Here is a 22,949-nt window from a genome sequence, read left to right on the forward strand (position 1 = left end):
TGAGTGTGAATGGTTGTCTGTGTCTATGTGTCAGCCCTGTGATGACCTGGCGACTTGTCCAGGGTGTACCCCGCCTTTCGCCCGTAGTCAGCTGGGATAGGCTGCAGCTTGCCTGCGACCCTGTAGAAGGATAAAGCGGCTTGAGATAATGAGATGAGATGAACTTTATCTAAAGAAGGGAAAGAGAATGTGGAAACATGATTCACACTTATTGCTGTTGACTTGCACCTTGTACTGAGCTTCTTCACTTACTTGCCCTTTATCCCTTAACTGTCAGTGCATAGCGTGCCTTGCTGTTAATCTCGAACCCGTTTATCACCCTGTAGTGTTAATGTATGTGACACACTCAAGGGTGTAATGAAAAAAAAATTGCACCTCAGATATGGAAAGCTATTGAAAGGCATGGTCAAAGATCAGGTTCCAGAATAACTTGATTAACAATAAATACCCAAGGCTATTGAAACATACTGACAAACACATCATTATTTATGCAAATAATCACTCTAACTCAAAAGTGGCTGTTAGGACTTCACAGTTAACCTTAAAATTAACAATTCACACCTAATACCATTTTAGCATATGGCCAAAAACATTCTTTGAATAAATCACTGTATTTCTAAAGACCCGTCAAGACCTTACAATTAACTTAAAATGAACTGCTAACTGTTATTTAACCTTAAACACAAAGTTAATCGGATAATGTGCACTGCAACCTTTGCGCTTATGAACATCCTTACAAAAGTCACACAGTCAAATCGATGACACCTACATGGCCGTGGACATACAGACCGCACAAGCTGTTCTTCTCCATCACTTGGCAAGAATTTCACATGGTTATCTTTGTCCTCAAGTGTAAGGGAAAGGAAACAATGCCATTTCAACACCATGTGTCTGAGTGAAACATTCACACCAGCTGGAGAATGACCTTGGTGTGCGTTACCCCTCAGAAACAGAGCCGTCTCTGATGTCTCTTTAATAAGGCTAACAAAACACTCCTACATTGAAACAAACTACAGGTGTGCATACGGTCCATGAAAAGACTTAAAACATATTTAATGTTCAATTGTTTTCTTTAAAGCCAGACTACACCTGTGTTTTGATTTTTTTTTTTAATCGATCATTATGTTCTGGTTGTCATATTTAAGGCGACCTCTAAAAGAATTGAAGAACTGATCTGATAAATTGATCAATAGAACTGTATATAACTCTGGATATGACTCTACCTGACTTATAATTGTGTTATTTTTCATGTAGTATGTATGTAAAATTATACATTAATATTAAAAAGGTCAACATAAAAATATCTATATGTAAATCACCGTAACTATCTGACCTTAGATTGGGATGCTGTCCATGTCTGAATTTCTTTCCTGTTATGCATTACATCGCTGACATCTATAGCTCTTCATTACATATGAAGGGATCCTTACTGACATAAAATACATGAACAAAAGACACCAACCCCCATCTGTGCTATCAGGTCCCTCACCATATTGAGACAGTACAAAGCATTATACGGTGCCAAAAGCCATATTTAGAGGTGCCTTCGCATTATAAAAGGGGGAGAGAAGCAACTCACTCAAGGTTTGTTTTGAATTGTGCCATCTAACGGTGAGTCGTCTGAGAAGCACTGGACTCTCTAAGCCCCAAGAATTATTCATTTTTAAAGAGGGACTTTGTTTAAAAAAAAAAAAATCTAATCTAAGAATTTAGAGATACATATTAAGAGTCCTTTATCGTTCAGACAGATGCTGATCACAGAGTAATACCTAAGTGACGCAGATGTTGTATTAATTAGTATTTTCTGATTGTGCCATTTCAGGGCAGTACCGTATACCATCAACTCTTGGAGAAGGGACACAGTAAAGGTAAGTGGCTTAAAGGTTGAGTTTTACTTCCACAGCAATGCAAAATAGATCATTTTCCTTGGGTGTATCTGTTGAACAGATTTAACAAAAGAATAAATGTTCTTGAACTAATCAGAAGGTGAAAGATGGGGGATGCTCAGATGGCAGAGTTTGGGGCTGCAGCTTCTTATCTGCGAAAGTCAGATAAGGAGCGACTAGAGGCCCAGACCCGGCCCTTCGATATGAAGAAGGAATGCTTTGTCCCCGATCCGGATGAGGAGTTCATTAAGGCAACAATCACCAGTCGGGATGGTGACAAACTCACCTGTGAAACCTCTAAGGGAACGGTAAGAGTTAAATCAATCAACAGAAGGCCAGTGATATCTGAAACCACTGATATAGACCTTGTGCTTGTAAATGGAAAATGGAAAAATACAAAGTCTTGATTTACTTGTTTCTTTATGTTCAACAAGAAATTTAACCAAACATTTTATACAAAATAACATTGCTTAGAAAGAACTTTTATTCAGAAAATATCATACATCACAACTAATCACAACTACTGTACGAGAACTATAGCATCATATCTAAATAATATTCAAATATTGAAGCAAAATCATGTTTACTAGAAATACTTTCACACGTTATGAAGTAAAATAATTAAAAAATATTTGGCTACCATAAAATATGGTATATTTTGCACATAGAATATACTTTCCTCTGCAGACTGTGTCTGTCAAGGAATCAGATATTCATCCTCAGAACCCGCCAAAGTTCGATAAAATCGAGGACATGGCGATGTTCACCTTCCTGCATGAACCTGCTGTGCTGTTTAACCTCAAAGAGCGTTACGCAGCCTGGATGATCTACGTGAGTTGTGCATGTCAAGTTCTCCACTCAGAACCACGATAACTTTTCTGTTTTATGGCTCTGAAGACAGTAAACATTGGTTTCTTTCTCTACAGACCTACTCAGGGCTCTTCTGTGTCACCATCAACCCATACAAATGGCTGCCAGTGTACAACCAAGAAGTTGTTGTTGCTTACAGAGGCAAGAAGAGGAGTGAAGCTCCTCCTCACATCTTCTCCATTTCTGATAACGCCTACCAGTACATGCTTGCAGGTAATCATAACCTATTCGAAATGTAGATTGTGCTTTTATAATCACTAGAAATGATTCAGCGGCTTTACAAATTACGGATTTATCACTTCAATCTGTGAATCTTTGTTTATCATTTCAAAACATTCTTTGTTCCAGACAGGGAAAACCAGTCTATCCTCATCACGTAAGTTCCTAAAGCCAATACAATACAATTCAATTGCACTGTATACAGTAACTTTACTAAAATGAAATTCTTTTGATAGTGGAGAATCTGGTGCTGGGAAGACTGTGAACACCAAGAGAGTCATCCAGTACTTTGCTAGTATCGCTGCTGGTGGTTTTAAGAGGGACGCCAATGACAAAAAGGTTGAAAAAAAAAACCCCTCATACTTGTCACATATCATTGTTGACCATTGCATGAAAAATTACTTTTCATAACACTATTTTTGATATTATTTTTTTTCCAGGGTACTCTAGAGGATCAAATCATCCAGTGTAACCCTGCTTTGGAAGCCTTTGGTAATGCCAAGACCATCAGAAATGACAACTCCTCTCGTTTTGTGAGTATCTGTTGTTGCTAACTAATGACGCATTGTGTCAACACTTTCTAACACTTTTTTCATGACTTATAGCATTATGTATAATATACACTTTAAATATAACTTTTTAATAGGGCAAATTCATCCGAATCCACTTTGGTGCCACTGGCAAGCTCGCCTCTGCTGATATTGAGACTTGTAAGGGCTCAGTAAACTAATTCTCTCAATTTGTATTGTTTTTCAACACGTGACTGATGTCAACACTATATTTGCTCACTGTCTGTTTGTTATTCTGGCTGATACAGATCTTCTAGAGAAGTCCCGTGTGACTTTCCAGCTCAAGGCTGAGAGAGATTACCATATCTTCTATCAGATTTTGTCTCAGAAGAAACCTGAGCTGCTAGGTCAGCAAAAATTATCAATCGTAATAAAGGAATCAGTACATTTCACTCCACATACGTTTCCATAACTGTTACAAAAATTTCTCTCTCTCTCTCTTTCCTCTGTTGCAGAAATGCTGCTTATTACAGCTAACCCTTATGATTACGCCTTCATCTCCCAAGGAGAGACTCAAGTAGCTTCTATTAATGATGCTGACGAGCTGATGGCTACTGACGTATGTAAAAAGAATTTTCTAAGGAGATTTCTATGTTAACTGTGAGTTCCTAAGGGCAAGCACATAAACTTTTAACTGCCCTGTCTACAACCCCGATTCCAAAAAAGTTGGGACAAAGTACAAATTGTAAATAAAAACGGAATGCAATAATTTACAAATCTCAAAAACTGATATTGTATTCACAATAGAACATAGACAACATATCAAATGTTGAAAGTGAGACATTTTGAAATTTCATGCCAAATATTGGCTCATTTGAAATTTCATGACAGCAACACATCTCAAAAAAGTTGGGACGGGGCAATAAGAGGCTGGAAAAGTTAAAGGTACAAAAAAGGAACAGCTGGAGGACCAAATTGCAACTCATTAGGTCAATTGGCAATAGGTCATTAACATGACTGGGTATAAAAAGAGCATCTTGGAGTGGCAGCGGCTCTCAGAAGTAAAGATGGGAAGAGGATCACCAATCCCCCTAATTCTGCGCCGACAAGTAGTGGAGCAATATCAGAAAGGAGTTCAACAGTGTAAAATTGCAAAGAGTTTGAACATATCATCTACAGTGCATAATATCATCAAAAGATTCAGAGAATCTGGAAGAATCTCTGTGCGTAAGGGTCAAGGCCGGAAAACCATACTGGGTGCCTGTGATCTTCGGGCCCTTAGACGGCACTGCATCACATACAGGCATGCTTCTGTATTGGAAATCACAAAATGGGCTCAGGAATATTTCCAGAGAACATTATCTGTGAACACAATTCACCGTGCCATCCGCCATTGCCAGCTAAAACTCTATAGTTCAAAGAAGAAGCCGTATCTAAACATGAACCAGAAGTGCAGACGTCTTCTCTGGGCCAAGGCTCATTTAAAATGGACTGTGGCAAAGTGGAAAACTGTTCTGTGGTCAGACGAATCAAAATTTGAAGTTCTTTATGGAAATCAGGGACACCGTGTCAATCGGACTAAAGAGGAGAAGGACGACCCAAGTTGTTATCAGCGCTCAGTTCAGAAGCCTGCATCTCTGATGGTATGGGGTTGCATTAGTGCATGTGGCATGGGCAGCTTACACATCTGGAAAGACACCATCAATGCTGAAAGGTATATCCAGGTTCTAGAGCAACATATGCTCCCATCCAGATGACGTCTCTTTCAGGGAAGACCTTGCATTTTTCAACATGACAATGCCAAACCACATACTGCATCAATTACAGCATCATGGCTGCGTAGAAGAAGGGTCCGGGTACTGAACTGGCCAGCCTGCAGTCCAGATCTTTCACCCATAGAAAACATTTGGCGCATCATAAAACGGAAGATACGACAAAAAAGACCTAAGACAGTTGAGCAACTAGAATCCTACATTAGACAAGAATAGGTTAACATTCCTGTCCCTAAACTTGAGCAACTTGTCTCCTCAGTCCCCAGACGTTTACAGACTGTTGTAAAGAGAAAAGGGGATGTCTCACAGTGGTAAACATGGCCTTGCCCCAACTTTTTTGAGATGTGTTGTTGTCATGAAATTTAAAATCACCTAATTTTTCTCTTTAAATGATACATTTTCTCAGTTTAAACATTCGATATGTCATCTATGTTCTATTCTGAATAAAATATGGAATTTTGAAACTTCCACATCATTGCATTCCGTTTTTATTTACAATTTGTACTTTGTCCCAACTTTTTTGGAATCGGGGTTGTATTATGAAGAATAAGTATCTGCTGTAATATACCTCATATTTAAGAGAGACACTACAATTCTTTTGCTCTAGGAAGCTTTTGATGTGCTGGGCTTCACCCAAGAGGAAAAGAACAGTATCTATAAGTTGACTGGTGCCATCATGCATTTTGGCAACATGAAGTACAAGCAGAAGCAGAGAGAAGAGCAGGCTGAAGCTGACGGCACTGAGGGTCAGAGAAAATGATTTTTTTATCAACTGTGTTTCAATGAATAACCAAAGTATTTTCTAATTTCATATTTTTAGTTTGTCTGCTAAAAAGATGAAAGTATGTGTTGTAGATTATGCATCTAAAATGATGTCATTTAATCATTTAATTTCTTAATTATTCTACAAATCTAGATGCTGACAAAGCAGCTTATCTAATGGGCCTGAACTCTGCCGATCTCATCAAGGCTCTGTGTCACCCCAGAGTTAAAGTAGGAAATGAGTGGGTCACCAAAGGACAGAATGTCCAGCAGGTTAGAAATTCTTTATGACAAAATACACGTCAAGTACAAGATAGAGAAACTAACATCACTTTTCTCTTTTAGGTGTACTATGCTATTGGCGCTTTGTCAAAGGCAGTATATGAGAAGATGTTCCTTTGGATGGTTGTGAGAATTAACCAATCTCTGGACACCAAGCAGCCTCGGCAGTACTTCATTGGTGTGCTGGATATCGCTGGCTTTGAGATCTTTGATGTAATTTTTATTTATCTTCGTTCAACATAGCAGTGTTGTATTTTTATGTTTTTTTCATTTATTTATGCACTTCTGATAATTCACATTTAACGATATGTTAACGATACTACATTTCTGCTCCAGTTCAACACCTTTGAGCAGCTGTGCATCAACTTCACTAATGAGAAGTTGCAGCAGTTTTTCAACCATCACATGTTTGTGCTGGAGCAAGAAGAATACAAGAAAGAGGGTATTGAGTGGACTTTCATTGACTTTGGTATGGACTTGCAGGCTTGTATTGATCTCATTGAAAAGGTAAATATAAATGTGAACTTAAAGACATGTGTTTTGAGATAAGTTCATTTGACAACACATTTTAGTGAGATATACTCATGCTTTTTTCCTTCTTGACTCTGTAGCCCATGGGTATCATGTCCATCCTTGAAGAAGAGTGCATGTTCCCCAAAGCCAGCGATACCACATTCAAAGCTAAGCTTTATGACAATCACTTGGGCAAATCTGCTAACTTCCAGAAGCCCAGGATTGTGAAGGGTAAACCAGAGGCTCACTTTTCTCTAATTCACTATGCTGGCACTGTTGACTACAACATTATCAACTGGCTGGTGAAGAACAAGGACCCCCTGAATGAAACTGTCGTGGGGCTGTACCAAAAATCCACCATGAAATTACTCGCTCACCTTTTTGCAAATTATGCTGGTGCTGATTCAGGTAAGATGACTCAGATGGCTGAGGAATATCATAAAGAAACAAACATTTGAGCTTAAGAATTTACTTTGTAGCGATAATGCCATGCATTTTGTTCTTCTAGCCACGGAAACTGGTGGAAAAGGAAAGGAAAAGAAGAAAAAGGGTTCTTCTTTCCAGACTGTGTCTGCCCTTCACAGGGTGAGATAATGAATTTGCATTTTTTTTAAACGAAAACGAATAAATGCCTTTTAAACATTATCTATGTGATCAGCTTTGGACCACTGGCCCATTACCTACAATATCTATAATAGTATGATTTAATATAACGTGCTCTACATATTCCACCTTTAGGAGAATTTAAACAAGTTGATGACCAACCTGAGGTCAACTCATCCTCATTTTGTGCGCTGCATCATCCCCAATGAGACAAAGACTCCTGGGGCCATGGAGAATCCTCTCGTAATGCACCAGCTGCGCTGTAACGGTGTGCTGGAGGGCATCAGAATCTGCAGAAAGGGCTTCCCTAACAGGATCCTGTACGGTGACTTCAAACAGAGGTACATTTAGGTTACCCATTAATTTGATGCTTGAAACACAAAGTCCCTTTATCATATAATAATTTTGAAACCCCTCTTTTCTAAAACAAGACAAAGAACAATCTAATAACCCTGAAGATGATAGAGTTGCTAGTACTAAAGCAGACTTGCTCATTTTGTACAGGTTTGCCCCTTGTGCCTATCGAAATTCCTGTTTAAATACTTAAAATTCAGAATGACTTAATGGCACCAAAACTTCTACCAGCAGCAAATTCCAAAGTGATCAAAACTATTGTTTCGTTATTTTAGATACCGTATTTTAAATCCTTCTGCTATCCCTGAGGGGCAGTTTATTGACAGCAGAAAGGGAGCAGAAAAGCTGCTGGGATCCCTGGACATTGACCATACCCAGTACAAGTTTGGCCACACCAAGGTGCTATTTTGCATCAAGTAACGAAGAAGTAAATTTGCCCAAATTTCATCCCTATTATATATTTTCTCTAAATCTTTCTAATTATTTAAATCACAAAGGTGTTCTTCAAGGCTGGTCTCCTGGGTCTGCTTGAGGAGATGAGAGATGACCGTCTTGCTCTCATCCTCACTAGTATTCAGGCCCGGGCTCGTGGTCTTCTTTCAAGAATTGAATTCCAGAAAATTGTCGAGCGCCGGTAATTATATGTTGGTTTATTCCCAATAGGGTGACTGTTTGATATTAAATACCTTACAAATAGCCTAAATTGTGCTATGTGACCCTGTAGGGATGCCTTGCTTGTGATCCAGTGGAATATCCGTGCTTTCATGGGTGTCAAGAATTGGCCCTGGATGAAACTCTACTTCAAAATCAAACCACTGTTAAGATCAGCTGAGGCTGAAAAGGAGATGGCCAACATGAAGGAAGAATTCTTGAAGCTGAAAGAAGCCTATGCCAAATCTGAAGCCCGTAGGAAGGAGCTTGAGGAGAAAATGGTCACGCTTCTCCAAGAGAAAAATGACCTCCAACTCCAAGTCCAGGCTGTGAGTTTACAGTTATTATTGTGATGCTTGACAATATGACACAAGTAAAATAACTTAAAACAGAAATTTCTCTGGGCACGGTGGTGTAGTGGTTAGCGCTGTCGCCTCACAGCAAGAAGGTCCTGGGTTCGAGCCCCGGGGCCGGCTAGGGCCTTTCTGTGTGGAGTTTGCATGTTCTCCCCGTGTCCGCATGGGTTTCCTCCGGGTGCTCCAGTTTCCCCCACAGTCCAAAGACATGCAGGTTAGGTTAACTGGTGACTCTAAATTGACCATAGGTGTGAATGTGAGTGTGAATGGTTGTCTGTCTATGTGTCAGCCCTGCGATGACCTGGCGACTTGTCCAGAGTGTACCCCGCCTTTCGCCCGTAGTCAGCTGGGATAGGCTCCAGCTTGCCTGCGACCCTGTAGAAGGATAAAGCGGCTAGAGATAATGAGATGAGATGAGAAATTTCTCTGCATTATAATGAATGCAGGAGCAAGACAATCTTTGTGATGCTGAAGAACGATGTGAGGGACTCATCAAAAACAAGATCCAGCTTGAAGCTAAATGCAAAGAGTTGACTGAGAGACTGGAGGATGAAGAGGAAATGAATGCTGAGTTGGTTGCAAAGAAGAGAAAGTTGGAGGATGAATGCTCTGAGCTGAAGAAAGACATTGATGATTTGGAACTTACTCTGGCCAAAGTGGAGAAAGAAAAGCATGCCACTGAGAATAAGGTAGGCTCTACAGCAATATTCTTTGCAGAATAGGTTTACAGAATTCATCAATTCATTGTTATCTCTTCTCAGGTTAAAAACCTGACTGAGGAAATGGCAGCTCTTGATGAAATCATTGCCAAGCTGACCAAGGAGAAAAAAGCTCTCCAGGAAGCTCACCAGCAAACACTGGATGATCTGCAGAGTGAGGAGGACAAAGTCAACACTCTGACCAAAGCAAAAGCTAAACTGGAGCAGCAAGTCGATGATGTTAGTATTTGTTACACAGTCATGGGTATGAAATACTAATCTCATGAAAAGAGATGTAATACCAAAACTATTTTTCCTCCAGCTTGAGGGATCACTGGAACAGGAAAAGAAGCTCCGCATGGACCTTGAGAGAGCTAAGAGAAAACTTGAAGGTGATTTAAAATTGACTCAGGAGAATATTATGGACCTGGAAAATGACAAACAACAGCTGGAGGAGAGGCTGAAAAAGTAAGTTGCTAACAATAACAATGGAATAATAATGCGTTGTTAAACTCCTACTAAAGATGTATCTACGCATGTTTATCAAAACCACAGAAAAGACTTTGAGATCAGCCAACTCAACAGCAAAATTGAGGATGAGCAAGCAATGGCAGCTCAACTTCAAAAGAAACTCAAAGAGTTGCAGGTAATCTGATACCTTACTGGGATAGTGATTTCTCTAATTATGCCTGGTGTGCTTACCACAAACTCTTATACTCTAGGCTCGTATAGAAGAACTGGAAGAAGAGTTGGAGGCTGAGAGAGCTGCCCGTGCCAAGGTTGAGAAACAAAGGGCAGATTTGGCAAGAGAACTGGAGGAGATCAGTGAGAGACTGGAGGAGGCTGGTGGTGCCACTGCTGCCCAGATTGAAATGAACAAGAAGAGAGAGGCTGAGTTCCAGAAAGTCCGCAGAGACCTCGAAGAGGCCACTCTGCAACATGAGGCCACTGCTGCAACTTTAAGAAAGAAACATGCTGACAGTGTAGCAGACCTGGGAGAGCAGATCGACAACCTTCAGAGAGTGAAGCAGAAGCTTGAGAAGGAGAAGAGTGAGCTGAGACTGGAGCTAGATGATGTGGTCTCCAACATGGAGCAGATTGTTAAATCCAAGGTAAAAATGAATGATTATGTACGGTGTATACAGATATGTATATTTAGTTTAAGAGGAGCACATCAAAATATGTTGATTATTCAAGGCGAAGCAAGGCCAACGTAAACATTTTGCTGTCAGATATTATAAGTTGCGGTGGGTGGGTGTTTGTTTGCCTTTTTTGTTTCCATAAGATTAATTTTCTTCATTCTTTGGTCCAGGCAAATCTTGAAAAGATGTGCCGGACTCTCGAGGACCAGATGACGGAGTATCGGACTAAATTTGAGGAAGGACAACGCAGCATCAATGACTTTAGCATGCAAAAAGCTAAATTGCAGACGGAGAATGGTAAAGAATGACTGTATGTGCTCTTATGTGTGTGTATAACTCACACATGTAACTGAAACCAATTTGTAATCCAGGTGAACTCACAAGACAACTGGAAGAGAAGGATTCCTTGGTCTCTCAGCTGACCAGAAGCAAGCAGTCGTATACTCAACAGATTGAAGATCTAAAGAGACAACTTGAAGAGGAAGTCAAGGTATTTCTACAACTGGTGCTTCAAAATCTTTCACACAGTGCAAAATTAAATAAAAACAATCAAACACTTTTCTCCAGGCTAAGAATGCCCTGGCTCATGCAGTGCAGTCGGCTCGTCATGACGCTGACCTACTAAGAGAGCAGTACGAGGAAGAGCAGGAGGCTAAAGCTGAGCTACAGCGCAGTCTTTCCAAAGCAAACTCTGAGGTAGCTCAGTGGAGAACCAAGTATGAAACTGATGCTATCCAAAGAACAGAAGAGCTGGAGGATGCGAAGTAAGAACCTACTGACTTTTCAGATTCCTATGCATCAGTGTGCCATTATGCACACTAAAATGGCATTTACTGTAGAACAGAAAGTCCATACTGAAGTGCCCAGAAACATATACTTCTCTCTCTTCCAGGAAGAAACTTGCTCAGCGTCTGCAAGATGCAGAAGAAGCTGTGGAAGCTGTAAATGCCAAGTGTTCCTCTCTGGAGAAGACTAAACACAGACTGCAGAACGAGATTGAAGATCTCATGGTTGATGTGGAAAGGTCCAATGCTGCTGCTGCTGCTCTGGACAAGAAGCAAAGAAACTTCGACAAGGTGACAATATGATAACCGCCATTTTTAAATAGGTTGCATGAATAGGTAACATCATTTATGTTAATGTCAATATTTCCCAATTAACATGAGGCTTTATGATGCTTATAAAACAGCCCAACATGAATGCCACTTTTTTTTTTTTTACAAACTTCATAATCTTTAATCAAGCATGGCCTATGTTTAACATGAAAACATATAGTTAAACTTAAAGTGCTGTATGTTTCTAGTCATAAACACATTCATTCATGCGGCATTTTATTATGGTTAAAAAATAAAACTCACTGATGTTAAAAAAAATCATCATACATGTCATAAGGTAAACCCTGACAAGAAAATAAAACCAAATGAAGCCTCTATCCAACACTAAAAGATACCATCATGTGTAATTTAACCTTTTGGTATAAAACAGATCCTGTCTGAGTGGAAGCAGAAATATGAAGAGTCGCAGTCCGAGCTGGAGAGCTCCCAAAAGGAGGCCAGATCTCTCAGCACTGAGCTCTTCAAACTAAAGAACTCATATGAGGAGTCCCTGGATCATCTGGAGACCATGAAAAGGGAGAACAAGAACCTCCAAGGTTGCTTGCGATGTTTGTGTGGCACAATAAAGATTATTACCTTTATAGCCTACAAAAACACATTTTGACAGACTTTATTGTGCTAAACAGAGGAAATTTCTGACCTCACTGAGCAAATTGGTGAGGGTGGCAAGAGCATCCATGAACTGGAGAAAATCCGTAAGCAGCTGGAACAGGAAAAGGCTGAGATTCAGTCTGCTCTGGAGGAAGCTGAGGTACACTGACTATTTTGTGAATATATACATAAAGCATGTGACTATACAAAGAATATATATTTTCCTAATATATACAAAAATGTATATTGTATGCCTCTGGGATAAAATAGTAGTTGTGGTGATGTGAAAGAAACAGCTAAACAATATTTTGTCGATTAGGCTTCCCTCGAGCATGAAGAAGGAAAGATCTTGCGGGCCCAACTGGAGTTCAACCAGGTGAAGTCTGACATTGAACGTAAACTGTCTGAAAAGGATGAGGAGATGGAGCAGGCCAAGAGAAACCAGCAAAGAGTGGTGGATACACTGCAAAGCTCTCTAGAGTCTGAGACTCGCAGCAGAAATGAAGCCCTGAGGCTGAAGAAGAAGATGGAGGGAGACTTAAACGAGATGGAGATCCAGCTTAGCCAGGCTAACAGGCAGGCTGCAGAGGCCCAGAAACAACTCAAGGGTCTCCATGGACATATGAAGGTATACCAATAGCAACAAAAATCTATGACACTTAAAAGTAACAAGTCACTCTGTGTAAGACCATCTGATAAATGACTAAATGTCTCTTTCTTATTGAATGAGAGATTTTATAGTTGCCTCACTGTGGACTTTTTGTAGGATATGCAACTGCAGCTGGATGATGCTCTCCGTGCTAATGATGACTTCAAAGAGAACATTGCTATTGTGGAGAGACGCAACAATCTCCTGCAGGCTGAACTGGATGAACTGAGAGCCCTGGTAGAGCAGACCGAGAGAGGACGCAAACTGGCTGAGCAAGAATTGCTGGACGTCACTGAGAGGGTTCAGTTACTGCACTCTCAGGTAGGATACAGATTTCTTTTTTCAGTTACAGGGAAGATACAGTTGAATATAAATTATAAAATCTATTAACTATAACACTATAAATTTATCTAACTCTAGAACACTAGCTTGCTGAACCAGAAGAAGAAACTAGAAGGAGACACTTCTCAGCTGCAGACTGAGGTTGAGGAGGCTGTCCAAGAGTGCAGGAACGCTGAGGAAAAAGCCAAAAAAGCCATCACTGATGCTGCCATGATGGCAGAAGAGCTGAAGAAGGAGCAGGACACCAGTGCTCACCTGGAGCGCATGAAGAAGAACATGGAGCAGACCATTAAGGACCTCCAGCACCGTCTGGATGAAGCTGAGCAAATTGCCATGAAAGGTGGCAAGAAGCAGGTCCAGAAACTGGAGGCTAGAGTGAGTAACGACGACAACAACAACAAAAATATTGTGAAAAATAATTAACCGAGAGTATTATTACTGTTTTGGTCAAAGTAAGTTTTACACTGGACTGATTTTTTTTTTCTCTTTTAGGTGCGAGAGCTTGAAAATGAAGTGGAGATAGAACAGAGAAAGGCCAGTGATTCTGTTAAAGGCATTCGCAAATACGAGAGACGAATCAAGGAACTCACTTACCAGGTTGGTTCCTGTTTTTGGTAAAAATACAATGGAAAAAGTTTTTTTTTTTTTTTAAATTACCCAAGACATAATCTAACAAATTTAAGTACGTCTTAAAGAGGTACTGCACACTTAACTGTGTTTTTTAAGCTGTAAACAAAAATGATATGACTGTACTGTAATGAAACACATCAATGCTGGTGTTTATATTATCATTCCAATACCATCTGCATTTTTTGGTTTGAAAATGGCTCAAAACACCATCTGCTGGTTAAAATAATCCTGAACCTTGCAAGGCCGATGCTGATGTAGAGTTAACTGTTTCATACTTCTCAATGTCAGGAAAGTTTTTATTAAAAAAAAAAGAATTCCCACCTCTCCCAGCCTCTGCCCTTGAGTAGGAGTCTGTGAAACTGCACTCGTTTTCAAATATATGCTGATCAAAACCCATCATTCACAGGAGCTTACACTCCAACATGCTGGTGTGATGCTCTTTTTCTCTCTTACAGACTGAAGAAGACCGTAAGAATCTGGCACGTCTTCAGGACCTGGTAGACAAACTGCAGTTGAAAGTCAAGTCCTACAAGAGAACCGCAGAGGAAGCTGTAAGTAATGTTTGAATTACCATATCTGTTGCCTTATTATTATTGGTTTCTTCTTATTTTTTTCAATCCAAATATGCATCTTTTGTTTCACAGGAAGAGCAGGCCAATTCCAATCTGGCCAAGTTCCGTAAGCTACAGCATGAGCTGGATGAGGCAGAGGAAAGAGCTGATATTGCTGAATCCCAGGTGAACAAGCTGAGAGCCAAAAGCCGTGACCCTGGCTCCAAGGTGAGATGATGAGTTGAATGCAAGGTATAGAAGATGGGGAAAAAAAACACCCAATAGTTAGATTATGTTTATTTTAAGTAGAAAATGCTCATTAATTTTAAATTCTGTCGGCAGTTTGCTAGCTGAAGGAAATATTTCTAAACTATACCTAAATACAGTACGGGTCAAAAGTTTGGACACACCTAAAGAGTTTACAGGTCAAATAAAACACATTACATTTTGATAAAGAAAAAAAAAATTAACCAATCTTTTGAAATGGTCTGTCTATTTGGTAAACACTTACTATTGTCCTTATGTAGGTATTAACCTGAATAATTATCCATGGTAATGGACCTGTTGTTTTATCAGACCAGTCATCTACACTACCGTTCAAAAGTTTGGGGTCACCCAGACAATTTTGTGTTTTCCATGAAAAGTCACACTTTTATTTACCACCGTAAGTTGTAAAATGAATAGAAAATATAGTCAAGACATTTTTCTGGCCATTTTGAGCATTTAATCGACCCCACAAATGTGATGCTCCAGAAACTCAATCTGCTCAAAGGAAGGTCAGTTTTATAGCTTCTCTAAAGAGCTCAACTGTTTTCAGCTGTGCTAACATGATTGTACAAGGGTTTTCTAATCATCCATTAGCCTTCTGAGGCAATGAGCAAACACATTGTACCATTAGAACACTGGAGTGAGAGTTGCTGGAAATGGGCCTCTATACACCTATGGAGATATTGCACCAAAAACCAGACATTTGCAGCTAGAATAGTCATTTACCACATTAGCAATGTATAGAGTGGATTTCTGATTAGTTTAAAGTGATCTTCATTGAAAAGAACAGTGCTTTTCTTTCAAAAATAAGGACATTTCAAAGTGACGCCAAACTTTTGAACGGTAGTGTATATTCTTCATGCAAACTCTGTCTGGGACTGACAGTAGCATAAATGGTAGCATTATCTTGACTTGGTGGAAATGGTAGCGAGACTTTGATGCTAGTTTTCACTTCCTGCGCAACAGTTAACTCTCATTGTGGTAGCAAAGTTTATTAGGAAACATTCAAGGAGACTCGGTTATTATGAGCCTCAGTGCACTTGCTGCTTCTCTTAGCTCACTTGTAAATACAGTGTCGTCAGGTGGTTAAGTCCTATTTCCATGTAGGAGAATTGATATTTCCCAGTTTCTAACACCACTTGAGCACAGCATTTTATTAGTACCATTTACATGAAGCATTTTAGTAATATTTCAATAAAAGTAGTGATGACTATTACTTATGAAAAAAACAAAGAAAAAAACCCTGAGGCACTCCCACAATAAGTGTATATATATATATATATATATATATATATATATATATATATGCACAATTATTCGGCAAGTGAATACTCTGATCCTACCATTATTTCTATGCATATTTTCCAACCCCAAACTCTATACGCTTGTATGCTAATTGGATTTAAGTATTCTCAGGTGGTATTTATTTGTGTAATGAGGGAGGGTGTGGCCTAAAGTCATTAACACCCTATATTAAGGTGTGCATTATTATTAGGCTGCTTCTTTATCTCAGGCAAAATGGGCCAAAAAAGAGATTTAACAGACACTGAAAAGACAAAAAAAACTGTAAAATGCCTATCAGAGGGATGCAGCACTCTTGAAATTGCTACGCTATTGAAACTTGACCACAGAACAATCAAACATTTTTTTGCAAATAGTCAACAGGGTCACAAAAAATGTGTGGAGAAGAAAATATGCAAATTAACTGCAATAAACTTGAGAAGGATTAAACATGAAGCTGCCAGGAACCCATTATCCTCCAGTGCCACCATATTCCAGAACCACAACCTACCTAGAGTGTCCAGAAGGACAAGGTATTCAGTGCTCAGAGACATGGCCAAGGTAAGGAAGGCTGAAACATGCGACCACCACTAAACGAGACTCACAAGTTGAAATGTCAAGATTGGGCCAAGAAATACCTGAAGACAGATTTTTCAAAGCTTTTATGGATGGATGAAATGAGAGTGACTCTTGATGGACCAGATGGATGGGTTCGTGGCTGGATAACTAATGGGCACACGGCACCACTTCGACTCAGACGCCAGCAAGATGGAGGAGGGGTACCGGTATGGGCTGCTATTATTAAGGATGAGCTAGTTGGACCATTTGGGGGTTGAAGATGAAATTAAAATCAACTCCCAAACCTACTGCTAGTTTCTAAAAGATACATTATTCAAGCAGTGGTACAGGAAGAAGTCTGCATCATTCAAGGCCACCATGATTTTTATGCAGGACAATGCACAATCACATGCATCCAAATACTCCACTGCTTGGCGAGCCAGCAAAGGCCTTAAAGATGACAGAGTAATGACTTGGACCCTTCCTCACCTGAATTAAACCCTATTGAAAACTTGTGGGCCCTTCTTAAACATTTTACAGAGATTTACAGTGAGGGAAGACAATACACCACTCTGAACAGCATTTGGGAGGCCGTAGTTGCTGCTGCACAAAAACTTGATAGTCAGCAAATCAAAAAACTAACAGACTCCATAGATGGAAGGCTCATGGCAGTTACTGAAAAGAAGGGTGGCTATATTCATCTCATCTCATTACCTCTAGCCGCTTTATCCTGTTCTACAGGGTCGCAGGCAAGCTGGAGCCTATCCCAGCTGACTACGGGCGAAAGGCGGGGTGCACCCTGGACAAGTCGCCAGGTCATCACAGGGCTGACACATAGACACAGACAACCATTCACACTCACATTCACACCTACGGTCAATTTAGAGTCACCAGTTAACCTAACCTGCATGTCTTTGGACTGTGGGGGAAACCGGAGCACCCGGAGGAAACCCACGCAGAAACGGGGAGAACATGCAAACTCCGCACAGAAAGGCCCTCGCCGGCCATGGGGCTCGAACCCGGACCTTCTTGCTGTGAGGTGACAGCGCTAATGGGGTGGCTATATTGGTCACTGAATATTTTTGAAATGCCAAAAGTGTTAATTTGTTAATTCTGAGTTGTTTATTCGTTACACTTACTCTAAAAATTAAAATAAACAAGTGAGATGGGAAAATTTTAGCTTTTCATTTAGTTGCATCATAATTCTGCATATTATAGATAGATAGATAGATAGATAGATAGATAGATAGATAGATAGATAGATAGATAGATAGATAGATAGATAGATAGATAGATAGATAGATAGATACTGGCTACAAGCCTACACATTTCGACAATGAAGTCTTCATCAGACTGACCTGAGAGCCTCAGGTTTTTTTCATTTTTCTTTTAAAAAGATTCTCAGACGCCCAATCTAATGAGCACCCAACATTTTGACTAGAATTTTTAGAATTTTTCAGACCCAGGGAAGCACTCTCTTTCTATTTATTTTTGACTATTATCTGAGTACAAGTCAAAAGTTTGAACTCACCTTCTAATTCAATGGTTTTTCTTTATTTTTATTAATTAAAAGACACTTCATGTCTTAAAATAATGATGGATGTCTTTTCTGTTTACTTAGTTGAGCGGTTCTTGACATAATATGGATTACTACAGTTGTGGAACAGGGCTATGTACTGTATTTTCATTATTTTCTATTTACTGTTTGATCTCAAACGCATTAAGAAGGCACTAATTAACTTTCGATGAGGCATACCTGTTAATCAAAAAGCATTCCGGGTGACTACATCATGAAACTGGTTAAAATAATGGCAATAGAAAATAGTCAAAATACAGAAAAACCTATGAATGAGTAGGGGTGTCCAAACTTTTGACTGGTACTGTATACCATTTTACCTTTAACATGTATACCTTTCTTTTTCTGTGTTACAGAAAGGACATGATGAAGAGTGAAGCTCTCGTGTGAACCTTTCTCAAAAGCTTGTCTTCTGTGATCCTCCAAGAGTTTGCCTGTAGTTAAATAGAATAAAGTCAATGTGCAAATGAACATTGCTTTATAACTGTCTACAACTTAAGTAGCTTGTGCTAATCTTTACTGTATTTAGTCTAATGGTTAAAAAAAAAAAAGTCTCAAAATATAAATAAAAATAAAAGCCTCAGAAAAGGCACCACACATTAAGTCATTCGTACTTAGTATGACTTGTGAACAATGACATTATTATATTTTATTCCATAATCTATTATTTTAAAAATAATGCATGCACAATGGGGTCGTTAAGCCTGAAAGCACTAGTGAAAATTCTCGTATTTTGCATTCTTTTCTAATTTAGTACAATGAATTTCATAACAGATTATATTATTGACAACAACTTGAGTGAAATGAGGAGTCTTTGAAATATTTACATGAATTGCTTAGAAATTGGTGCATCCCCATCTTGCTTTAACGATGGCGTGCACTGAAGCTGGCATGGACTCCACAAGTTTGTGCAAAACCTTTTGATCCATTTGAGATAAAATCCATCTGAGTGCCATCTGAATACACGCTTCAATAACAGAGATTGGATATGAGGAAAATTTGTCCTTTTGTATAAAACAGTGAACATGGCCTTTTGCCATTTGCTTAAATTTAAACAGGGACCTAGAAACAGTGCAGAATCTTGGATATTAAATATTCAGAATATTGAACATTTACTTCCTTTGTTTTAAATATTTCGAAATTCTTCTGTCTGTTTTCTGTCGTCTCAGACTTTTGGATCCTACTGTATATGAGAAACTTAGAATTACAGGATATGCAATAATCTGAAACAATAAAACTGCAGACACATATACATGAAATTAATTACTGACCAAAAACTTTTCTACTGTAGAACACATGGTGAGATTCTAAACAGTTTTCTGCCAAGTTTCCAATTTTCTACATTTTCATGGAATGTTAATTTCACTGAATTGCATTAAAATGTTAGGAAGTTGTGTTGTGAAAAAAAGAAAGAACGAAAGAAAGAAAGAACAAAAGAAATTATAAGATGTGATAATAATAAACAATATCATCATCATCATCAACAACAATGACAATAATAATAATAACACCTCAGCTTTTCAAATGTCAAGGTCACTGACAAAAATAAAATAAAACATTTCACAACATAGAACAAAACAGAAACTAACAGATATCAGCAAAAGAAACAAAAAAGGAACACACTGATGTACAAAAAAAAAAAGCAACGAGATAAATACAAATTTCTGGGACAAAACATTACAATTACTAACTGATATGGGGTGGGTTTTCCAAAAGCCTCTTAACGCTAAGAGCATCTTAACTAGGAGACAGAGCATTCATTGTGCTGCTTGCTCTACCATTTAACGATGATCTTTGTGCTACGATGCTTTTGGGAAACTCTGCAATGATCGGAAAGCTCAGGTAGTCTCTGAGGAATAAAAGACCGTATCAGAGGCATCAAACAATACCGAGTGCCTTGCAATTTGCAAAATGTGTGCATGTGTCTGCATGAATAGATTTTTTTAAAATCAGAACAGTCATTAATACATCATATGAAATCATTTAATCAAAATAGCATCAGTTATGGTATGATGAGGGGTTTGACTTTGGTTTGAATGTTAGTGTAAACAATTTCTGTAATATCTACAATAATATATTGTGTTCAAACCTGTACGTTACTTTAAATGTGTTTTACAGTTCGATACTGTAGCTAGTCTGGTATGCTGGGAAAATGTTTACAATACTGTATCAAAGAAGCTTTCTTTATACACTGTCAGAAATAGGGGTACACTAGGAGTCCATTTCTGTCCCCTAAGGTACAGTGTACACTAATGTACCTCCTAGAGCTCATTATTGGACCCCAAGGTAACTATGTGCATCTTTTTAGGGCCAAAAGGTTACATATACAGTATGGTCCCAAGCAATATATAAAGCGTACAAATAAGTACCCTAGAAAGTACTGCCCCAGTAACAAGCCATTGTACCCCTAAAGGTACATAAATGTACTTTATTTTCTGAGAGTGTAGCTACAATAAACATGCTGTAAATATGCATATTAACACAGTAAAACATACACTAACACTGTGAAACGGTTCCCTTTCCATTTTTCATTTCTTCTATTTTTTTGTCAGGAAGTAATAAAGTAACAAGATCACAAGTGATAAACCTTATGTTCTTACGTGAACTGAAATGATTGCTTTTATAAACACATTATCAGATTTATTTAAGATTTGGCAATAAAATACACTACCAGAGGTGGACAGAGTACCCAACTTCATTACTTAAGTCAAAGTGCAGATCCCACTGGTCAAATGTTACTCCGATACAAGTGAAAGTTGTCCAGTCAAATTTTTACTTGAGTTAAAGTACTGAAGTACTTGCTTTTAAAAATACTTAAGTATTAAAAGTACATTTTCTGTCAATGCATCATTGTATTATTGCACAACGCTTACAAAACCTAATGTCATTACCAAAGACAGAAATGTGAATTCACAAAATGAACGCATGCTGTGCCATCATGGTGGTTTAACGTTAAGCTAGTCAGTCAATGAAACTCCATCTGACATGCTAGCAAACTCTTTTCAAACTTGAAATCATATTGGGTAGCTAACGTTACTAGAAAAGAAAGATTTCTATATTCTGTTTATTTGGCAAGATTATGTGAAAACATTTCTGAAAGGACTTCAGGTAAGTTAACGTTATTCATGTTAGCGTAACTCCATTTTTACATGCTAACTAACAGTGTCCAAGGTAACTAGCTATGTGCAAACGTTAACCGTGGATAAGGCTACGGCAACTTGGCAGGCAAATCCATAGAAAATCATTTGACTGCATAGCTATTGCAACGTTATCGCTAGTTCTAAAAGCACAAACAACTTAGTTGCAGGCTTTCTCTTGGAATAAAACGTTCACAGACCTCAATATTCTTCTGCAGGTTGAACGGCGAGTTTTTAGAGGCCATGATGTGGTTTGTTTTCAGCAAACATTTACAACCCCGATTCCAAAAAAGTTGGGACAAAGTACAAATTGTAAATAAAAACGGAATGCAATGATGTGGAAGTTTCAAAATTCCATATTTTATTCAGAATAGAACATAGATGACATATCAAATGTTTAAACTGAGAAAATGTATCATTTAAAGAGAAAAAATTAGGTGATTTTAAATTTCATGACAACAACACATCTCAAAAAAGTTGGGACAAGGCCATGTTTACCACTGTGAGACATCCCCTTTTCTCTTTACAGCAGTCTGTAAACGTCTGGGGACTGAGGAGACAAGTTGCTCAAGTTTAGGGACAGGAATGTTAACCCTTTCTTGTCTAATGTAGGATTCTAGTTGCTCAACTGTCTTAGGTCTTTTTTGTCGTATCTTCCGTTTTATGATGCGCCAAATGTTTTCTATGGGTGAAAGATCTGGACTGCAGGCTGGCCAGTTCAGTACCCGGACCCTTCTTCTACGCAGCCATGATGCTGTAATTGATGCAGTATGTGGTTTGGCATTGCCATGTTGGAAAATGCAAGGTCTTCCCTGAAAGAGACGTCGTCTGGATAGGAGCATATGTTGCTCTAGAACCTGGATATACCTTTCAGCATTGATGGTGTCTTTCCAGATGTGTAAGCTGCCCATGCCACATGCACTAATGCAACCCCATACCATCAGAGATGCAGGCTTCTGAACTGAGCGCTGATAACAACTTGGGTCGTCCTTCTCCTCTTTAGTCCGAATGACACGGCGTCCCTGATTTCCATAAAGAACTTCAAATTTTGATTCGTCTGACCACAGAACAGTTTTCCACTTTGCCACAGTCCATTTTAAATGAGCCTTGGCCCAGAGAAGACGTCTGCGCTTCTGGATCATGTTTAGATACGGCTTCTTCTTTGAACTATAGAGTTTTAGCTGGCAACAGCGGATGGCACGGTGAATTGTGTTCACAGATAATGTTCTCTGGAAATATTCCTGAGCCCATTTTGTGATTTCCAATACAGAAGCATGCCTGTATGTGATGCAGTGCCATCTAAGGGCCCGAAGATCATGGGCACCCAGCCTTAATTGACCCTTGCGCACAGAGATTCTTCCAGATTCTCTGAATCTTTTGATGATATTATGCACTGTAGATGATATGTTCAAACTCTTTGCAATTTTACACTGTCGAACTCCTTTCTGATATTGCTCCACTATTTGTCGGCGCAGAATTAGGGGGATTGGTGATCCTCTTCCCATCTTTACTTCTGAGAGCCGCTGCCACTCCAAGATGCTCTTTTTATACCCAGTCATGTTAATGACCTATTGCCAATTGACCTAATGAGTTGCAATTTGGTCCTCCAGCTGTTCCTTTTTCGTACCTTTAACT

General features: G+C 39.0%; 1 protein-coding gene across 1 annotated transcript; it reads left to right on the top strand.

Annotated features, from left to right (window-relative positions):
- Nucleotides 1-1,573: 1,573 nt before the first annotated feature.
- Nucleotides 1,574-18,648, top strand: LOC132887081 (myosin-7). Its single transcript, XM_060922434.1, has 39 exons — nucleotides 1,574-1,611; nucleotides 1,823-1,868; nucleotides 1,984-2,194; nucleotides 2,574-2,717; nucleotides 2,813-2,969; nucleotides 3,105-3,132; nucleotides 3,212-3,314; nucleotides 3,416-3,508; nucleotides 3,622-3,685; nucleotides 3,793-3,891; nucleotides 4,000-4,103; nucleotides 5,864-6,002; nucleotides 6,173-6,291; nucleotides 6,364-6,513; nucleotides 6,637-6,807; nucleotides 6,912-7,221; nucleotides 7,322-7,398; nucleotides 7,552-7,757; nucleotides 8,046-8,169; nucleotides 8,268-8,404; nucleotides 8,495-8,750; nucleotides 9,224-9,466; nucleotides 9,539-9,715; nucleotides 9,798-9,943; nucleotides 10,031-10,121; nucleotides 10,198-10,587; nucleotides 10,788-10,914; nucleotides 10,989-11,107; nucleotides 11,185-11,381; nucleotides 11,510-11,693; nucleotides 12,103-12,268; nucleotides 12,359-12,483; nucleotides 12,643-12,951; nucleotides 13,090-13,293; nucleotides 13,393-13,689; nucleotides 13,807-13,911; nucleotides 14,400-14,495; nucleotides 14,589-14,723; nucleotides 18,534-18,648. Exons 3-39 carry the CDS (start codon nucleotides 1,994-1,996, stop codon nucleotides 18,552-18,554), a joined length of 5,814 nt encoding a protein of 1,937 aa, XP_060778417.1. The 5' UTR covers nucleotides 1,574-1,611; nucleotides 1,823-1,868; nucleotides 1,984-1,993; the 3' UTR covers nucleotides 18,555-18,648.
- Nucleotides 18,649-22,949: the final 4,301 nt, after the last annotated feature.

This window comes from Neoarius graeffei, chromosome 5, assembly GCF_027579695.1.
Source record: "Neoarius graeffei isolate fNeoGra1 chromosome 5, fNeoGra1.pri, whole genome shotgun sequence".
NCBI classification, from domain to species: Eukaryota; Metazoa; Chordata; class Actinopteri; order Siluriformes; family Ariidae; genus Neoarius; species Neoarius graeffei.